Source organism: Aotus nancymaae, unplaced genomic scaffold (genome assembly GCF_030222135.1).
Source record: "Aotus nancymaae isolate 86718 unplaced genomic scaffold, 86718_ANA_hifiasm-v0.15.2.pri h1tg000729l, whole genome shotgun sequence".
Lineage (NCBI taxonomy): Eukaryota > Metazoa > Chordata > Mammalia > Primates > Aotidae > Aotus > Aotus nancymaae.
This window is the reverse complement of record NW_026989145.1, coordinates 111,725-133,021: the sequence shown is the minus strand read 5'-3', so window position 1 is coordinate 133,021 and position 21,297 is coordinate 111,725. Positions and strand designations below refer to the sequence as shown.

The following is a 21,297-nucleotide window of genomic DNA, read 5'->3' as shown; positions in this document are numbered from 1 at the left end:
GGCGGCCCCGGCTTTGATGGGAGGTCGCGGTGACACAGACCTGTTTGTCGCGGAGTTCGGAGGCTCCTCTGCCTCCGCTTTTGAAGTCCACCCTGGACCTGGCGGTCTCCAAATCACGGGGATCGGCCGGTGCCCGTTTGGGGCACAACGGCCGGGACACGGGGAGGGGTGGCGGCTGCCAGGCCCGGACTCCAGGGAGGGGAACGGGGAGGGAAGGGACAGGCAGAAACGGGGAGGCAGATGGAAGCGGAGCGATGGGGGAGCAGAGAGGGACGGAGGGAGGGAAAGAGGGAAGGAGGAAGGAAGGAAGGAGGGAGGGAAGGAGGGAGGGAGGAAGGGAGGAGGGAGGGAGGGAGGGAGGGAAGTAAGGAGGGAGGGAGGAAGGAGGGAGGGAGGAAGGAAAGGAGGGAAGGAATAAAAGGGAAGAGAGAAGGAAGGGAGGGAGGGAAGGAATAAAAGGGAAGAGAGAAGGAAGGAAGGGAGATAAGGAAGGAGGGAGGAAGGGAGGAAGGAGGGAGGAGGGAGGGAAGTAAGGAAGGAGGGAGGGAGGAGGGAGGGAAGGAAGGAGGGAAGAAGAAAGGAGGGAGGGAGGAAGGAAAGGAGGGAAGGAATAAAAGGGAAGAGAGAAGGAAGGGATGGAGGTAAGGAAGGAGGGAGGGAGGGAGGAGGGAGGGAAGGAAGGAGGGAAAAAGAAAGGAGGGAGGGAGGAAGGAAGGACGAGGAGGTAGAGAGAAGCAGGAGGAGAAAGAAGGAGGGAAGGGTGGAGGGCGGATGAAACAAGGGAAGAAGGCAGAGAAGGAAGAGGAAGAGCAGGAGGAGTGAGGAATAAACTCAGCTACGTCTCCAGCTCCTCCCGCTCCTCTCAGCGCGCCCCCCCCCGCCCCCGTTTACGGGGCATCCCCACCTGAACGTGACCGGCGCTGCCGGGGACCCCTCCCTGCGCCCTGCGCTCAGGAAAAACGACTCACTTTCCTTCCGCTGCAGGAGACCAGGGCCCGGCCCCCGAGCGCCAACGCTGGGCGCCTCCAAGGGCTGTCTCCCCTGAAACCCGCGAAGGAGCTTCTCCCAAAAAGTCACACGTTCCCCGGGACCCTCCCCAGCTCCAAACGCGACGGGGGAGGGGAGAAGATGAGGGCATTTCACAGGAAAAAAAAAAAAAAAAAAAGAAAAGAAAACTCAACTTCATTTGGTTTCCAGGACGTGGAAAAGGAATTTCAGCTCCCGGAGGCGAACCCCGGCTTCCACTGCGAGAGTCGGGGGTGGGGGGCGAGCAGGGTCACCCGCGAGGAAAGCCCAAAACACGCAATATATAAAATGTCCTCCCAAATAAATATGCTACGCGTCAGGGTGTCAGCGCGGCGCCAAGTGGGGACGGCGGCCTCGATCCCGGGTCTGCCGGGGCCTGGCGCGTGCAGAAAGGACCCGGTCTGCACGAACCGGCCCTCCCGGGGACCCGAGCTCCTTTCTGCGGGCGCTGGAGACCGGGGAGGCGGCCGCGGGGATCCTCAGCCTCCGCCCAGGCGCTCGCGTCCAGGTTTAGGGACACCGGGACCCTTCTTCTCACTTTGGGGGTCTTTCAGGCGTTTCCGTCTCACCCGCGCGCCCCCTGCTCCTCCAGCCGGCTCCGAGGGGCCTCCGCCGGCGCCTGCATCCGTCCATCCAAAGGCGCGCAGCCTCCAACTTCCAAAATCGCGGGTCCCGGCGCGCCCGGGTCCCCTGTCCATCTCCGCTTCGTGAAAGCGGGGGGCGGTTCTTGGAACGGTCCAGGCGCCGGGCTCTGCGCTCCTCCCCTGGAAGAGAGGGGGGCGCGGAACGGCTGGGACCCTCCTCTCTCCAGCCCCGCGAAGTCCTGGTCCAGTTTGCTTTTGCGCCGCAGCCACGGACAGAAGAGAAACGCGGGGACCGGTCTTGGGGGGCGCTGGCGGTGCGCGCGCTCTCCGTGCCAAAAAAAAAAAAAAAAAGAGAAAGAAACAAAAACGGGATCGTTACCTCCTCGCACCTCTTTGCGCGGACGCCAAACGGCGATGAAATGACAGGAAACGCAATTGCCGGCCTTGGGGAGGGTGGGGGAGAGGCCGCGTCCCTGCGTGCGGAGCCGACACACCCGTAATCGCTCCAGACAGGCGGCGCGCGGGGGGCTGGGCGAGGTGGCCGCGTATAAATAGCGAGATTTCCAATGGAGAGGCGTGAATAACAGCGCTGGGGATCCACCCGCGCGCGCACGGGCCGCCTTCCTCCCTCCTCCGCGCGGGGAGACGCGCGCGCCCACCGGCCCCCGCGCCTCCAGAGCTTCCCGGAGAGCTCCCCGCGCGGGTCCCTCCCCGCCGGCCTGAGCCATGGAAGAGCTCACGGCTTTTGTATCCAAATCTTTCGACCAGAAAAGCAAGGACGGGAACGCGGGAGGCGGCGGCGGCGGCGGCGGCGGCGGCGGGAAGAAGGATTCCATCACCTACCGGGAAGTTTTGGAGAGCGGACTGGCGCGCTCGCGGGAGCTGGGGACGTCGGATGCCAGCCTCCAGGACCTCGCGGAGGGCACCGGCCACTGCCCCGTGCATCTGTTCAAGGACCACGTAGACAATGAGAAGGACAAGCTCAAGGAATTTGGCACCGCGCGCGTGGCGGAAGGTAAGCTCCTCCGCGCGCCCCGCGGCTTCCCCGGGGTCCCCTCCCCGGGTTCGGAGCCGCCTCGCCCCACGGAGTCGGCCTGCGCGCGCCGCGCTCCGCACATTGACACCTCCCCGGCTCCGAGGAGAAGGCCCCGAGGCCAGGATTCTCTTTCTTGAAACGAAGGCGGGAGTGGAGCCCGTTGGAGAAGCTGGGAGGTCTCGGCGGTGGGAGTCCGGGGTGCAAGGAGGGTCGGAGCTGGGGCCGCGCGCTGCCCGCAGACTCGAACCCCCTCGCGTGGGCGCAGACACGGGCCTGCGGTGGATCCTGGTGGCCGTAGGGCCTGCTATAAACACACATATACACATATTTTGGAGATGATGGAGTGTCGCTCTGTCGCCCAGGCTGGAGTGCAATGGCGCGATCTCGGCTCACCGCAACCTCCGCCTCCCGGGTTCAAGCCATTCTCCTGCCTCGACCTCCGGAGTAGCTGGAATCACAGTCACCCGCGACCACGGACGGCTCATTTTTTTGTATTTTTAGTAGAGATGACGTTTCCCCATGTTGGCGAGGCTGGTCGCGAACTCCTGACCTCAGCTGATCCGCCCGCCTCGGCCCGCCTAATTTTTATGTGTTTTTAGCGGAGACGGGGGGGGGTGGGTCTCACCATGTTGGCCAGGCTGGTCTGCAACTCCTGACCTCAGGTGATCCGCCCGCCTCGGCCCGCCTAATTTTTATGTGTTTTTAGCGGAGACGGGAGTCTCACCATGTTGACCAGGCTGGCCTCGAACTCCTGACCTGAAGTGATCCGCTCACCTCGGCCTCCCAAAGTGCCCGGCCGAGATACTGATTTTTAAGAGCCGCGGGCCTGGCGTCTTAGGGCGTGCGTTTCTGTCTCAGTCTCCGTGTGGCTGGCCTGTATCTGGGGTCACCCACGCGGAAAGGGGACGTGTGTCCACCGCGCCTTCCCGGCTACCCGAGATACCGCGTTAGACTCCAGGGTGCGTGGGGGAAACACGAAAACGCCCCGACCTGTCTCCTTCCGTTTCCTTTAAGGAACAATTTTTTTTTTTTTTAAATTTTTTTCCCCTTTGATCCTCGAGGCTGGATCTCGGTGAAAGCCGTTGTCTAAATGAAAACCAGTCTGGTGCCCGCAGGTGGTCGGGATCTGGACGGGGGCGTCAGGGCGCCCGGCAAGCTGGTGGCTTCCAGGCCCGTCCTGCTCCAGGCTGTCACCAAAGCAGCCGGGTTTCAGGCAGGCAGGCCGGCCCTGGGGGGCTCTCCTCCAGCTGTTGTTCCAGAAACGCCCGTGGGAGATCTCCCCGTGGCGGACACCGGGCTGTGGGAGGCCGCGTGTACCCCAGATCTCGCTCCAAACAGAGCGACTGGTCTCTGTAAAGCTTAAGAATGAAATGAGCTAACCGTGTCAGGCGCAAAACGGCAGAGGACCCGTTAACAGCTATTATTTTTCATTACAAAGAGAGAGAGGATCTAATCAGCTCACGCCTGTAATCCCAGCACTTTGGAAGGCCGAGGCGGGTGGATCACGAGGTCAAGAGTTCGAGACCAGCCTGGCCAACACGGTGAAACCCCGTCTCTACTAAAAATATAAAAATTAGCTGGGCATGGTGGTGCGCGCCTGTAGTCCCAGCTACTCGGGAGACTGAGGCAGGAGAATCCCAGGAGGCGGAGGTTGCGGTGAGCCGAGATCGCGCCATTGCACTCCAGCCTGGGTAACCAGAGCGAAACTCTGTCCAAAAAAAAAAAAAAAAAGAAAATAGAATTCAGTAGCAGACCCACACAATGGGTGTGGGTGGCACAGTTCTGGGGGAATTGGTGGCCTTCCCGGCGTACGGGTGATCACACAGGTTGGTGAAACAGAACGCTGGCTGCGAACTGTCAATCCGTCCTCAGTGGCTGGGACCCCACGCGCGCACAGCCGGCCCGGCTCACCCAGCGGTTCATCCGCGCGTCCTGCCCCGCGCACCCAGCCCCGTGGCTCATACAAAGACCGTTTCCTTCCCTAGACGCCAGGCTGAGCGCCAGACTTTTAGGGCCTGAGTTGAATGTGTACTCCAGGCGTTTTGAAAGCGGAAAATAAGAATTCAGGCAACCAGGGGAGGATGGAGAGTGAGTTCCCCGCTACCCTTTCCCCTTGACTGGGCAGGGACAGACCCCACTAGCGCCGTGTCCCACGCTGGAGGCACGTTGGAGAGTTGGGGGGGGGACTCCCCGGCACCCACCCGTGGCATCCCGGGCTTCTGCAAAGCCGGCAGGCGGGTGCTTGCCCCCTCTGAAGCCCCGTTTATCAGCGGGTCTCCGTCTCTGGGGTTCGGGGCCACCTCCGGGAAAAGGATGCAGGGTGGGGAAGGAACGCCGTGCGTTCTTGGAAGCGCGTGCGTTTTAGGCCACATGGAGTCTCAAGTCCACGCTGGAGTTAGTGGCCGGCGCTGAATCCAGCTCGCGGGAGGCCCTGGGGTGGGTGGTGGAAGGAACACAGAGGGTGGATTTGTGAGCTTTGCAAGTTTCTGGGTGACCGGGGCGTTTGAGAGTGTTTCAAGGTTAAACTTGCGAATGTCAGCGTGTTACCCTTGACACCAGCCTAGGCCGCGCGGGGCTGTTCGTCTGTGCGCAGCAGCCCGGAGGTGGGAACACAGGGGCCTTGGAGGGGCCGCTTTCGCCAGCCCTGGGTAGAAGAGGGGCAGGGTCAGGCTCTGGATGTGTCACATTAGGAACAAAACGGTTTTAACCTGGAAACGCCTGAGAGCGGAGTTTTCATGCCCTTCCCTGTCCCACAGCGAATAAAGCCAGGTCCCCGTGTTTTGGAGGGGACGCAGTGCCATTTCTGGCACCCTGGTGGGGTGGGTGCGCGACCGACAGCGTGTACCTGGGAAACGGGGATTTCTCCGAACGCGGTTCGACTCCCAGGCTGCGGTGGTGCGTTTTCCACAGCGGGTTCAGCTGTTATGGTCAGACACACGTTCCTTTTTTTTTTTTTTTTTTTTGACACGGAGTTTCGCTCTTGTTACCCAGGCTGGAGTGCAATGGCGCGATCTCGGCTCACCGCAACCTCCGCCTCCTGGGTTCAGGCGATTCTCCTGCCTCAGCCTCCCGAGTAGCTGGGATTACAGGCACGCGCCACCGTGCCCAGCTAATTTTTTGTACTTTTTTTAGTAGAGACGGGGTTTCACCACGTTGGTCAGGATGGTCTCGATCTCTTGACCTCATGATTCACCCGCCTCGGCCTCTCAAAGTGCTGGGATGACAGGCCTGAGCCACCGGAGGAGTGGCCTGTAGCTCGCGCAGACCCCGTAGGGACCCCCCACCCGCAAGCCCAGCTGCGCTGCAACCGGGGACAGCCTCTCTCCGCGGACCTAGAATCCGCAACCTGCGCGTCCCGTTCCCGGGCGCCCCGCCGGGGACCCCACAGTCGGCAACTCTTCCTAAAAAAAAAAATAAATAAAATAATAATTTCCTTTCAAAGTATGATTTGACATCCCACTCTCGTTTAAAAAAAAATAATAATAATAGGCCGGGCGCGGTGGCTCACGCCTGTAATCCCAGCACTTTGGGAGGCCGAGGCGGGTGGATCACGAGGTCAAGAGATCGAGACCATCCCGGTCAACATGGTGAAACCCCGTCTCTACTAAAAATACAAAAAATTAGCTGGGCACGGTGGCGCGTGCACCTGTAATCCCAGCTACTCGGGAGGCTGAGGCAGGAGAATCGCCTGAACCCAGGAGGCGGAAGTTGTGGCGAGGCCAGATCGCGCCATTGCACTCCAGCCTGGGTAACGAGAGCGAAACTCCGTCTCAAAAAAAAAAAAAAGAAAAAAAAAAAATAATAATAATAATAATAAAAAGGTTAGGTTATGTCAACAGACTAGAAGTGGATAATTGCGGAAACGATTTGGAGAGGACGTTTTTATCCGGAAAAGCGAGTGTTCTGCTCGGGTTTTCCCGCGTGGGGTGTACGCGGTCTGTGCGTAAAGGCGCATTGGGTGTTCGGGGCTCCCCGTCTCCACCGCGGGACACGCCAAGCGGTGGCCGCGTTGCGGGGAAACAACCCCCCGCGATGCGCGCCCGGTGCCACGTTGTCTGCGCGCAGGACCCCCGCGCGGAGCTGGGGGGAGGCGGGCGCGCGCGGAGGGGACCCCGGGAGGGTTTGGAGAGGCGCGTCCCCGGCTGAGCCCCGCGCCCCGCGCCGCCCCGCAGGGATCTACGAATGCAAAGACAAGCGCGAGGACGTGAAGTCCGAGGACGAGGACGGCCAGGCCAAGCTGAAGCAGAGGCGCAGCCGCACCAACTTCACGCTGGAGCAGCTCAACGAGCTGGAGCGGCTGTTCGACGAGACGCACTACCCGGACGCCTTCATGCGCGAGGAGCTCAGCCAGCGCCTGGGGCTCTCGGAGGCGCGCGTGCAGGTAGGAACGCGGGGGCCCCGGGGCGCGCCGCCAGCGCCGCCTGCGCCCGGGTCACCGCCCGGCCCGGCCCGGAGCGCGCGGAGACGGGGCGCGGGGCGCGCGGGCTCTGGGGGACGCCTGCGGCCCGTAGGGTGTCTCCACCGGGTCTGTGTGCACGAAGCTCAGACAAACGCGCATGGATGTATATTATGTATGCATCCGTGTGCCTTTATGTTTGTGGATATACGTCTCTTGTATATTTGTCTATCTCTATCTATATTTGTTTGCCTTTATACACATATATGTTTATGTGTATAAAGGCAAACAGCATACTTATATATATAAACGCATGTAATATATATATATTTATATATACAAAGGCATGCAATATAATTATATATATATAAAGACATATAAAATGTACATTTATATATACAAAGGCATACAACATAATTATATATATATAAAGGCATATAAAACACATATATTATGTATATAAAAGCATACAACATAATTATATATATATAAAGCCATATAAAACACATATATTATGTATATAAAAGCATACAACATAATTATATATATATAAAGCCATATAAAACACATATATTATGTATATAAAAGCATACAACATAATTATATATATATAAAGCCATATAAAACACATATATTATGTATATAAAAGCATACAACATAATTATATATATATAAAGCCATATAAAACACATATATTATGTATATAAAAGCATACAACATAATTATATATATATAAAGCCATATAAAACACATATATTATGTATATAAAAGCATACAACATAATTATATATATATAAAGCCATATAAAACACATATATTATGTATATAAAAGCATACAACATAATTATATATATATAAAGCCATATAAAACACATATATTATGTATATAAAAGCATACAACATAGTTTTATATATATATAAAGGCATATAAAACACATATATTATGTATATAAAAGCATACAACATAATTATATATATATAAAGCCATATAAAACACATATATTATGTATATAAAAGCATACAACATAGTTTTATATATATATAAAGCCATACAAAACACATATATTATGTATATAAAAGCATACAACATAATTATATATATATAAAGCCATATAAAACACATATATTATGTATATAAAAGCATACAACATAGTTTTATATATATATAAAGGCATATAAAATACATGTATTTATATGTATAAAGGCATACAACATACTTATATATATATAGACATATAAAATATGTATATTTATATATATAAAGGCATACAACAGTCATATATATATAAAGTCATACAAAATATATATATTTATATAAAAGCATACAACATAGTTTTAGATATATATAAAGGCATATGACATATGTCTATAAAGACATAAAAAATATATATTTATATATATAAAAGCATACTCCAGTTATATATATATATATAAACGCATATAAAATACATATATATTTATATATAAAGGCCAACATACATTTGTTTATATGTATTTGCAGATCCGTGTTTTACACATAGGCAAACATATATTGTATCTCTTTCTTTGTAGATATATTTATATATAAAGTCAAACACGTATTTGTATATCCTCATTTGTAGATAGAGATATAAAGGCAGACATATGTATTTGTATACGTGTGTCTGTGTATATATATAAAGTCAGACATACACATACACGCATATATATCAGGACCAACGAGTATATATGTATTTGTTTATGTATATTCGTATATATATTTCTTTATACAAATATGCATATTTGTATATGTGTTTATTTGTATATATGTTATATATATTTATTTATAAAACGTATATTTATGTATTTGTTGATGTAAATCTATATTTGGTCATAGAAATGTTTATATATTTTGACCCCCGATTGCCTTCGCTTCCCGTGGGGTTGATCATTGGGTCGGTCCATTCAAACACAAGTTTCCCTCGATTTTGCTTGGGACAGGAAGGTACAGAGCTTTTTACAAGATCTTTCATTCAGAGAAAAAAACCTGTATATATATATATATAATCTCCTTGGCATTGGTTACGGGTCAGGCCATTGAAAGCCAGGTTTCCCTCGATTTTGCTTAGGAGGGGAAGATACAGATGCTTTTCACGCAGAGTGTTTAACAATCTCTTTCATGTAAAAACATCTATTTTTCGCCCGTGATTCCCTTCTGTCTTCCCTTGCGGCTGCATTTAGGGTCCTTGGGCATCCTAAAAGGACCTTCAGCGTGCTTAGGATTGAAAGAGAGGGCTGCAGTGTGACCCTAGGTGGTCAGAAATAGGGTCCTGTGTTTCCTCCAGCGCCCTCCTCCCTCTGCGTCCTCGGTTTTGCAAACATTCAGTTCAATGTATGAATTTATTTCCCGGGAGCCGGTGGCAGAGCAGGTTCCAAGGGGCTCCTTCCAGCCCCGGCCTGGCAGGTCAGCCCCCTGCAAGCTGACCTCCTCCTGGTGCCTTCCTCCTGGTTCTGGGCGGGACAGAAGGGAGCAAGCGGGAGGGAGAGAGAGAGAGAGAGAGAATGGGAGAGAGACAGGGCCGGGATCCCCGGACCCTGGGGACCCGTTGAAAAATAAATGAAATTAAGATTGCCCACTGGGGACAGGTCCATTCAAAGCAAAGGGCTTAGCCAGGGCGCTTCACGTAGAACTGTTTACGAGATCTGCATATTCAGGCACACATTTCCCTCGGTTTTGCTTGGAATACAGACGCGTTTGACGGGGAGTGTTTGACAAGATCTTTCATTAAAATACATATATATATATAAATGAAATAAAATACTTAATGTTTATACATATGTGTTATATGCAGGTGTTACGAGAGCTGTCATTAAAAATACGTATAAATGAAATTATATATTTTTAATAAAAGATCTTGTGAAACAGTATATATATGTGTGTGTATATATATATTTCTGTGTGTGTCTGTGTGTGTCTTTGTGTGTATATATATGTCTCTGTGTGTCTGTCTGTGTTTGTGTATATATATATATTTATAAATATATGTCTGTGTGTGTCTGTGTGTGTGTCTTTGTGTATATATATTTATATATATATGTCTGTGTGTGTCTGTGTCTCTGTGTATATATATATTTTTATATGTATGTCTGTGTGTGTTTGTGTATATATATATTTATGTATGTCTGTGTGTGTCTGTGTGTTTGTGTATATATATGTCTGTGTGTGTGTGTTTGTGTATATATATATTTATATATGTCTGTGTGTGTCTTTGTGTATATATATTTATATATATATGTCTGTGTGTGTCTGTGTCTCTGTGTATATATATATATTTTTATATGTATGTCTGTGTGTGTTTGCGTATATATATATTTATGTATGTCTGTGTGTGTCTGTGTGTTTGTGTATATATATGTCTGTGTGTGTGTATATATATATTTATATATGTTTGTGTGTGTCTTTGTGTATATATATTTATATATATATGTCTGTGTGTGTCTGTGTCTCTGTGTATATATATATATTTTTATATGTATGTCTGTGTGTGTGTATATATATATTTATATATGTCTGTGTGTGTCTGTGTGTTTGTGTATGTATATATTTTTATATATATGTCTCTGTGTGTATAGACATATATATATATATATATATATATTTATTTTTTAACTCCTGATTGATTTCCTTCCGTGTCTATGGGGTTGATCATCGGGTCAACCCGTTCAAACAGAAGTTTACATCGATGTTGGTTAGGGGATGAGGATACACATGAGTTTGCTGCAGACTCTCTTTTGAGATCTTTCATTTAAAAAATACACTGTGGCCCCTGATTTCGCCGACTCCCTTGTGTCTTCCCCTGTGGCTGCATTTAAAAGGCTTTCTTAGCATCGTTAGCATTAAACAGACACTTCCAGGCGCCCTTACTGACAGCAATAGCCCCTAAAACGCTTGTGTCCAGGACGGGGAGATCCCCGTGAGAGCGTCTGTGGCCTCAGCGAGGGAAGGAAACTCTGTCAGGGCTTTCCTGACCGTCCAGCCCGCTCACAGAAGATGGATGGGACGGCCCCGAATAAATTAATGAAAAGATTAAAGTTTGGCTAACGGGGAGATTACGCGTTATGTCAGGTCCTGGTGTGTCTGTCTGCCTGGGACCTCTCATGCGTCCCGGCCGCTGATGGACTGTTTCTATAAAAATAAATTACTTGTAATTTAATTCCACACTATTTCTTTTTGTACTCTATTACGGAGTAGCAGCCTAGCGCACTTGCAGGAAATCTGTGACACCCCCCAAAATAAGCACACCCCCTAAAATAAACACACTTCGGGGGACAAAGCCGAGGGCGATCGATCCAGGAAAATGTAACCCTGGTAAATAATAATTAATAAAAACGAATATGGGAACAGAATGAAAGGCATCATTCTCCATGGCCCGCAGGGAAAACCGTCCCGTCGTAAAGGTTGGCCAGCAGGGTTCAAGTCCTCCTGAAAAATCAATTAGTTCAAACAGGGACGTCCCCCCCAGTGGAAGTTGTCAGGGTGGAGGGGACGGGGTCCAGGAGGGATATTTTAATCCCACGCGTCTCAGAGTTTCAGTTGAGTGTGGAACTTTGCCGTAAATAACCTTTTATTTTTAGTGTGTCCCGGGAAACTCATATCGCCCAGCTGTCACCGGGATAATCTAAAGTTATGAGACCACGCTGAGGGGCAGGCTGTAATGTAATTACGACAGATATGCTCGGGTTTATGGCGCAGAGCTAAATTAAATGTCATTATTTACTGTCTCTAATGGAAATCAAAAGGAAATCGCATTACTGGCGTCCGTGAAAGAAATCCGTGACTCCTGCTTAATGAAGAAATAAGTGTCTAAAACAGTGTAACACACTTCAGTTACCATATTCAGGGCTAATTGCAATTGATCGTGAATCACTCCAGCCCTGATTTATTAGGGCTTCACTCGGCAGCTAATTCATCAGGTTTATTCTTCATAATCTTATTTTTTTTTTCCCCCCCTCGCTCTGTGAAAGGGAAAGTGAACCAGGATTTCCAGATTTCCAGAGGATTCTGTTTTTTTTTTTTTTTTTTTTTTTTAAATGGTTTTCCAGGGGCTCCTGGGTGGCCCATGGGGCTCGCTGGGGGTGCAGTGGGAGGAGGGTGCTTTGGGGTCTCAAGGCTGGCTTTGGAAACAGGGCAATGATGTGTGAATTTCAATGTTAGCTCCAGGCTGGGGGCGTTTTTTTTTTTTTTGAGGGGGTTTTGTAGGGAGGATTACTTTGCTGGGGAAGAGGATAAAGTTTTCCAGGCCACTTAGGAACTGAAAATGCCATTCCGAAAGGGCCGAGGGAGGCCCGGTCCTGGGTTCGAGACCAGCCTGTTTTGCTTCGAAACTCCAGGGTTGCTGTGGAGGCAGCGGGGGAGCGGGGCAGGGGTCCACGTTGCCAGGCGTAGCCTAAGCTCCCTGCTTTTCCCAGCTGGTCTGCCTGGGGCGGAGGGGACTTTGAATACAGATGGAGCCTGTGGGAGGCCAGGGGGCAGAATTTGCACCCAACTCTTGACATGAGGCTCCTCGGGGTCCCCTGTTCTGCCGCACCCCACTTCCTCAAAACTTCCCCCGAGACTCAGAATGCGTAAAAGGAGCAGAACGCCCCTACCGCACAGCCTGCTATTCCTGCGGTGCCCTCTCCGGGATGTTCATGGGTCCCATAATATTAATGGGGCCCTTTCAGCTGTTAGGCTGCCTGCTTGCCCACTACGTCGATGGGTAACGTATGAAGGTGGAAAGTCGGGGTCTCCCTCCGGGTCTCCAGGTGCCCACACAGAACGTTGCAAATTTGCAGAGTGCATGTTCACTGTCTCAGATCATTTGAGGTCGGCAGTTCGAGACCAGCCTGGCCAACGTGGAGAAATCCTGTCTCCTCTAAAAATAGGAAAAAAAAAAAAAAAAATTAGCCAGGCATGGTGATGGGCACCTGTAGTCCCAGCTACTCAGGAGGCTGAGGCAGGAGAATCGCTTGAACCCGGGAGGCGGAGTTTGCAGTGAGCGGAGGTCGCACCATTGCACTGCAGCCTGGGTGACAGAGAGAGACTCTGTCTCAAAAAAAAAAAAACCCCACAATTTCCAGTTCTAGGTAGGCAGTTATGCACGGGTGGACACAGAGGGGCAGTCAGGGGCTGGCACCTCTCCGGGCTCCCAGAGGTGCAGACGCGCTCCGTTCAGCCTGGCAGGAAGGGTGCTCCCCGGCGAGGCCGGGCGGAGTTCTCAGACCCTTGTGCAACTGTCTGCCTTCCCACCAAGGTGTGGTTCCAGAATCGGAGAGCCAAGTGCCGAAAGCAGGAAAACCAGATGCATAAAGGTGGGTGTCGGGGCTTGGGGGTGGGACCCTGAAGCTGGGGGGGCCTTCCTGGGGGGACCCCCAGACTCACACCTCCTCCCTCTCGCCGCAGGCGTCATCCTGGGCACTGCCAACCATCTAGACGCCTGCCGAGTGGCACCCTACGTGAATATGGGAGCTTTGCGGATGCCTTTCCAACAGGTAGCTCATTTTTCTTCCTCTGAAGAGCCCCGGGGACCCGTCGCCTCCTCCTCTGCTCCCGCCACCCCGCGCTGGCTCCCGAATCCTCCCGGAGACTTCTCGGCTAGCACTCGGTGGGGGGTCGAGGGGGGGAGGCGGTGGCTTTTCCAAGGGAGCATTTAGAGGAGTCTTGGCACGTATTAAATCAGGCTGGACCGGGCGCGGTGGCTCACGCCTGACATCCCAGCACTTTGGGAGGCCGAGGCGGGCGGATCACCTGAGGTCTGGAGTTCGACACCAGCCTGGCCAACACGGTGAAACCCCGTCTCTACTAAAAACACAAAAATTGGCCGCGGGTGGGGTGTCACACGCCTGTAGTCCCAGCTACTTGTGAGGCTGAGGACGGAGAATCGCTTGAACCTGCGGGGACGGAGGTTGCAGGGAGCTGAGATCACCTCACTGCACTCCAGCCTGGTGACAGAACGAGGCTCTGAGACTCCGTCTCAAAAAAAGATAAAATATATAGATATCAGGCTGTAAACTCCAAGAGCCACCTTTGGAAAGGTGGATATGCACAAGCTTAAGCAGAAATCTTAACAAAAATCAGAGTGGGGAGAAATCCCCCCCAGCCAGGCACCCCCCACCTGGCTGTCTGCCTGGTTAAGAAAGGTGGGATGCGTGGGCCTGAGTATCAGAGGCGGGATAGTGCCTTGGGGGCCTGGTGTTCCGGGGAGAGCGGATTCGGGAGCTGGTGGCCCCAGAAAGAGGCTTGGGGACCTGATGTTCCCAGGAGAGGCTTGGGCAGCTGGTGTCCCTGGGGGAGAGGCTTGGGGAGCTGGTGGCCCCAGGAGAGGCTTGGGGGAGCTGGTGTCCCCGGGGAGAGGCTTGGGGACCTGATGTTCCCAGGAGAGGCTTGGGGAGCTGGTGTTCTGGGGAGAGAGGATTGGGGACCTGGTGTCCCCAGGGAGCAGCTTGGGGGAGCTGGTGTCCCCGGGAGAGGCTTGGGGACCTGATGTCCCTGGGGAAGGGTTGGGGAGTTGGTGTTCCCAGGAGAGGCTTGGGGGAGCTGGTGACCCCTGGGAGAGGCTTGGGGACCTGATGTTCCCGGGAGAGGCTTGGGCAGCTGGTGTCCCTGGGGGAGAGGCTTGGGGACCTGGTGTCCCTGGGAAAGGGTTGGGGAGTTGGTGTTCCCAGGAGAGGCTTGGGGGAGCTGGTGACCCCTGGGAGAGGCTTGGGGAGCTGGTGTTCCCGGGAGAGGCTTGGGCAGCTGGTGTCCCTGGGGGAGAGGCTTGGGGACCTGGTTTTCCTGGAAGAGGCTTCGGGAGCTGGTGTTCCCGGGAGAGGCTTGGGGAGCTGGTGTCCACGGGGACAGGCTTGGGGACCTGATGTTCCCAGGAGAGGCTTGGGCAGCTGGTGTCCCTGGGGGAGAGGCTTGGGGACCTGGTGTCCACAGGAAGAGGCTTGGGAACCCGATGTTCCTGCAGGAGAGGCTTGGGCACCTGATGTCTGTGGGGAGAGGATTGGGAGCTGGTGCCCCCGGGAGAGGCTTGGGGAGCTGGTGTCCCCGGGGTGAGGCTTGGAGAGCTGGTGTTCCCTACTTGGGGGCGGTGGGGTGAGCTGAAGTCCAGAGCCTGAATCCCGGCAAACAGAGCGCATCTGGAACTCCCTGGTGGGCGCCCGGATGTGAACCCCACTCCGATGCGCTTTTTGGGGAGCTGTTTGGGTTATCCTGGCCCGGCTGGTTCCAGAGGCAGCGCCAGCTCTGGGCCAGGGGGAAAGAGGACAGTCGGGTGTGGGGGGTGGTCTGCAGGGTGGGCGAAGGGGTGACGCTCCGCAGGGGAGAAGAGACGCGTCGGGGGCTTTCCAGGGGGGACGGGGAGGGTCGCCCCGTCCGCCTCCCGCGCCCTCCTCTCACCGCGCCCCGGTGCGCTCCGCAGGTCCAGGCGCAGCTGCAGCTGGAAGGCGTGGCCCACGCGCACCCGCACCTGCACCCGCACCTGGCCGCGCACGCGCCCTACCTCATGTTCCCGCCGCCGCCCTTCGGGCTGCCCATCGCGTCGCTGGCCGAGTCCGCCTCGGCCGCCGCCGTGGTCGCCGCCGCCGCGAAGACCAACAGCAAAAGCTCCAGCATCGCCGACCTGCGGCTCAAGGCGCGCAAGCACGCGGAGGCCCTGGGGCTCTGACCCCGCGCGCCGGCCTCCCCGCGCCGCGCGCCTCCGGACCCTGGGGCTCCGCGCACCCCGCCTGCACCGCGTCCTGCACGCCACCTCCCCTTCCAGCTGCTCCCCCGGCCCGGAGCCGCCGCGGCCCTCAGTGCCCCTGCACCCCGGGGGCTCCTCAGCGCACCGGCACACGCGTGCCCCTGCAACCAGGGGGGTCCTCCGTGCTCCTGCACCCCGGGGGCTCCTCGGCGCACCGGCACACGCGTGCTTTGCAACCAGGGGTCTACTCTGTGCTCCTGCACCCACGTGCCCCTGGAACCCGGGGACTCTTCAGCGCCCAGCACCCACGTGCCCCTGCACCCCGGGGGCTCCTTAGTGCACCGGCACCCACGTGCTCCTGCAACCCGGGGGCTCTTCAGCGCCCAGGACCCACGTGCTCCTGCAACCCGGGGGCTCCTCACCGCCCAGCACCCACGTGCTCCTGCAACCAGGGGTCTACTCCGTGCTCCTGCACCCACGTGCCCCTGCAACCTGGGGACTCTTCAGCGCCCAGCACCCACGTGCTCCTGCACCCCGGGGGCTCCTCAGCGCACCGGCACCCACGTGCTCCTGCAACCAGGGGTCTACTCCGTGCTCCTGCACCCACCTGCCCCTGCAACCCGGTGACTCTTCAGCGCCCAGCACCCACGTGCCCCTGCACCCCGGGGGCTCCTCAGTGCTCCGGCACCCGCGTGCTCGTTCAATCCGGGGGCTCCCGCAAGAGACCTGGGGAGGGGGCTCCTGGGACGGTCCACGCACGACCCAGCGAGACCCTCGCAGAGACGGTGCAGAAGGCGGAGGGGGTGCGCCGCCGTGCGCCCTGCCCGGCCCCTCTCCAAGGCCCCGCGTGCGTCCTGGGACCCTGGAGAAGGGGAACCCCACCTGGCTGCGACTTCCTCCGCTATTACCCTCTACGCATGCGGCTAACTGCAGACGTTGGGAAAATCCTACAGCCGAGGAAAGTGCAAAGGTCCCGGGGCTGGTCTCCGATGGAAACGCCATTTCTTCGTGGCCAAGGGTTTTCTTCACTGCCATATACACCCCCCCTCATCCCAGGAGCTGCAGAACCGGTGTGGATCTGAATGTGGACTTTGGCACCCGAGGAGGCAGGGGCTGGGTTCCCCTCCACCGCCCCCCATCCTCCCAGGCGGTAATGAAGAAACAGTTCTCTGGCTGAGGCTGAGGACGGGAACCGGGGCTTGGAACGGGGACGGGACGGAGACTCGAACCTCCCACGTGGAGACTCCCACCTTCCAGAGACCTGAATGAGGAACACAGAAGGCCCCACAGCACGGGAACGGGTCGGTGTCCCCTGTGCACCAGAAGAGGCGACTGGACAGTATTTGATTCCCAATCGACTGGGTTTTTTCATATTCCTTTGGCTGTTTGCTGATTGACAGAATTCAGAAGCAAATGACTGGAATTAACTTTAGCGAAATGGAATGAAGTGCAATATTATAAATATTATAGATTTAAAAGAAAAAAAAAAAAGTAATATCAATCAGTGCACTCTTGACCCCGTCAGCGTCTGAGGCGTAAAGGCATTGGCTCTTCTCGGAGGGCCGGCGGCCCGGCCACTCAGGGCCCGTTGCAGAAATCACGGCGTGGACACTGCCCTGGGTGCCGTGGAACTCTGGCTGTCTTTCCAAGCGTCAAAGTTAGAGAGACATCCAGAGAGTTTGAACGTTTTAGGTGCAGCTTTTCTTTCTGTTTTGTTTTCTTTTTTGACACAGGGACTTGCTCTGTCGCCCAGCCTGGAGTGCAGGGGCGCGATCTCAGCTCACCGCAACCTCCGCCTCCCGGGTTCAAGCGACTCTCCTGCCTCGGCCTCCGGAGTAGCCGGGACTACAGGCATATGTCACCAGACCCGGCTAATATTTTGTATTTTTAGGAGACACGGGGGTTTCACCCTGTTGGCCAAGCTGGTCTCGAACTCCTGACCTCAGGTGATCAGCCCGCCTCGGCCTCCCCATATGCCCCCGGTTTTATAAACCTTGAATAGGGTTATAAAACTGCCGTCCCAGCTGGCATGGCATGCACACTCGCTTGAAATGACCTGACCCAAAACATTCAGCGTTCTGCACCCAGGTTTTGGGAGATCCACACTGCATGTTCTGATGGGTTTTCTGGGAACACAGGAAGGGCTTCAGGACCTCCAGGAAGATTTATCTGCATGTTTTACGTTAGTTACCCAGGCCTTTCCGGAGAGAAACAACGTTTCTCTTCTTCCCAGCCAACACTTAGTAACGTTCAGTGGTCACGTCTGTCATTTCCAAAACACGTCTGCACCGTCCTGGATTCAGCCTTGACGGATTTCTTTCCGAGATTCTGATTTAGATTCCTCTCCCTGAAGGAGCTGGGGAGAAAGAAAAAAAAAAAAAACTCTTTTTTCCTCCCACATAAGAGAACACTTTGTTTTTATTTTCTGAGATGGAGTCTCGCTCCGTCTCCCAGGCTGGAGTGCAATGGCGCGATCTCGGCTCACCGCAACCTCTGCCTCCCGGGGTTCAAGCGATTCTCCTGCCTCAGCCTTCTGAGTAGCTGGGATTACAGGCACGTGCCACCATGCCCGGCTAATTTTTGCATTTTTAGTAGAGACAGGGTTTCATCACGTTGGTCAGGCTGGTCTCAAACTCCTGACCTCAGGAGATCCGCCGGCCTCGGCCTCTCAAAGTGCTGGGATGACAGGCGTGAGCCACCGTGCCTGGCCTAAGAGAACACTTTATACAAACCAAAAAGCCCTTTCAACATTTTTAATTTAAAAAAGTTAGGGCCGCTGGAAAATGACAGAGAGAGAGAAAGAACGCACATTCAGTAATTTTAAATCACCTGCTGTTTCTTTTAACCCGGGCATTCGAGAGTTCGCCTCATTCAAACAGTTTTCTGTTTAAAAAGCTGGGAATTAAAAAAAAAAAAGACAGAGAAACAGAGGGTTTTATAGTTGGTAAAAATATATAGTTAAGCTGAAATTTTTCTTTGAAAGAAGAATTGGATTTTGAATCTCTCAGACATAACCATCTGTCACAATTTCCTCCCAACAAAAAGCTCACTGCACGTGAGCAGAAACACGTATGCCTGGGCTCTGTAGAATCTGAACTTTTTTTTTTAAACTCCCAGGCTGGAGTGTGGTTGGTGTGACCTGGTCTCACTGCAACCTCCGCCTCCCGGGTTCAAGCGATTCTCCTGCTTCAATCTCCCGAGTAGCTGGGACTACAGGTACCCACCACTGTACCCGGCTAATTTTTTTGTATTTTTATAGAGACAGTATTTTGCCGTGTTGGCCAGGCTGGTCTCAAACTCCTGATCTCAGGTGATCCGCCCACCTCGGTCCCCCAAAGTGCTGGGATTACACCTGTGAGCCACCGCGCCCGGCCTGAATCTGAACTTTTAAAATAGACTTACTGGGCCGGGCACTGTGCCTTATGCCCGTAATTCCACCACTTTGGGAGGCTGAGGCGGGTGGATCACGAGGGCAGGAGTTCAAGACCAGCCTGGCCAAGATGGTGAAACCCCGTCTCTACTAAAAATACAAAAATTGGCAGGGTGTGGTAGCAGACACCTAAAATCCCAGCTACTCGGAGACTGAGGCAGGAGAATCGCTTGAACCTGGGAGGTGGAGGTTGCAGTGAGCCGAGATCGCGCCATTGCACCCAAGGCCGGGCGACAGAGCGAGACTCCGTCTCAAAAAAAAAAAAAAAGAGAGTTGTTTACTGTCAACTCTGCTGGAACGGTGGAGTCCCCGGGCCTGCCAGGAGGACCGTCTCGCTCTTCGGTTTGATTTAATATGGAAAGAGAGGCAGGCTTCACCCTCACAGACGGGCCCCCGGAGCAGAGGCCACCCAGAGAACTGGATGCGTGGAGTGCTTGTTTCTGCTGAGACCGGCGGTCTTCCGCTTCTGTCCTGGGAGGGAAGTTGGGTGACTCTGTGTAGCGTGGATGGGCTGTGAGCAGCTGTCACCACCAAGGCCCTCTTCTCTCTCTCTTTCCTTCTTTCTCTCTTTCTTTTTCTTTCTTTTTTCTTTCTTTCTCTTTCTTTCTTTTTTCTTTCTTCTTTCTCTGTCTCTGTATCTCTGTCTCTTTGTTTCTTTTTTCTTTCTTCCTTCCTTTCTTTTTCTCTTTTTCTTTCTTTCTCTTTCTTTCCTTCTTTCTTTCTTCTTTCTTTCTCTCTTTCTCTTTTTCTTTCTTTCTCTTTCTTTTTTCTTTCTTCTTTCTCTGTCTCTGTATCTGTCTCTTGCCTTTCTTTCCTTCTTTCTCTCCTTTATTTCTTTTTCTCTTTCTTTGTTCCTCTTTTTCTTTCTTTTCTTCCTTCCTTCCATTTCTTTCTTTTCTCTTCCTTCCTCTCTCTTTGTCCATCTTTCTTTCTTTCTGTCTCTCCCTTCCTTCCTTTCTTTTTCTCTCTCTCTCTTTCTTTCTTTCTCTCTCTCTTTTTTCTTTTCTTTTTCTGTTTCTTTTTTCTTTCTTTCTTCCTTCCTTTCTTTTTCTCTTTTTCTTTCTTTCTTTCTTTCTTTCTTTCTCTGTTTCTCTTTCCTTCTTTCTTTCTTCTTTCTTTCCATCTGTCTTGCTGTGTCACCCAGGCTGGAGTACAGTGGTCCGACGCTGGCTGTGCACTGCAACCTCCGCCTCCCGGGTTGAAGCAACTCTTGGTGCCTCAGCCTCCTGAGTAGCTGGGACTACAGGCACCCGCCACCAAACCTGGGTAACTTTTGTGTTTTTTAGTAGAGACGGGGTTTCGCCATGTTGGCCAGGCTGGTCTTGAACGCCTGATCTCACCTGATCTGCCCACCTCAGCCTCCCAAAGTCTTGGGATGACAGGCGTGAGCCACCGTGCCCGGCCTCCTTTTTCTTTTCTTTTCTTTTTTTTTTCTGGGTTATTTAGGAGGGACTGGGGAGACAAGGACGTATGAATGTGATGTGTGTGGGTTTGGTTAATTGCAAGTCACTGCAGAGACACGGTTGCATGCACATTTTATGTGAAAACGGCACCTTCCTCCCCACAGGATATGAGAAATGGAACTGGTAGGGTGGGCGCACGTTGGCGGTTCTTGGTGCTTTCTGCTGAAAACAACGTGCTTTTCAAAGTCTGGGGAGCTTGCCGGCAAAGCAGAAATTACCCCTCTGAAAGCAAAGCGGACTTGGTTTGGGAGATGCATGTGAGCCTCCAGCCTCAGCGTGTTCATAGGAATTCGTTGCTGGCCGAACTTAAAGACGTCGCGTTGAGTCCTAAGACATGTGTTCTTTTTCCTCCCCGAGAACTTGCCCAAAGAGCCCACGGAGGTTTGAAAACGCCTGGTCGAGAAAAAGTCACTTCTTCCTTCATTCGGCTGTTGAAGTCTCTTTCCGACATACCCGCTTCTCTCTCTCTTTTCTGTGTCTGACTGTGAAACACCCACAGGAGAAGGAATTGGATTTACTGGATGTTGGTATTAGATTAGCTGTGTCCGGCCGAGCCTCCAGCCGGTGCATACTTTGAGAAGGTCGGCCCCTTGAAATTGCCAAGACTTAGAAAAATGCAGCTTCTCTGGTGGGGGTGGGGAGGGGACAGGGGTGTGACTTAAGCATCTGTGTGTGGGTTTCTTCTCCAGCATG

The 21,297-nt window shown here is 53.0% G+C and overlaps 1 protein-coding gene across 1 annotated transcript; it reads left to right on the top strand.

Annotated features, from left to right (window-relative positions):
- The first annotated feature begins 2,336 nt into the window (after nucleotides 1-2,336).
- On the top strand, nucleotides 2,337-15,693 carry LOC135273281 (short stature homeobox protein). The gene is made up of 5 exons (XM_064372140.1): nucleotides 2,337-2,625; nucleotides 6,819-7,027; nucleotides 13,294-13,351; nucleotides 13,443-13,531; nucleotides 15,448-15,693. Exons 1-5 carry the CDS (start codon nucleotides 2,337-2,339, stop codon nucleotides 15,691-15,693), a joined length of 891 nt encoding a protein of 296 aa, XP_064228210.1.
- Nucleotides 15,694-21,297: the final 5,604 nt, after the last annotated feature.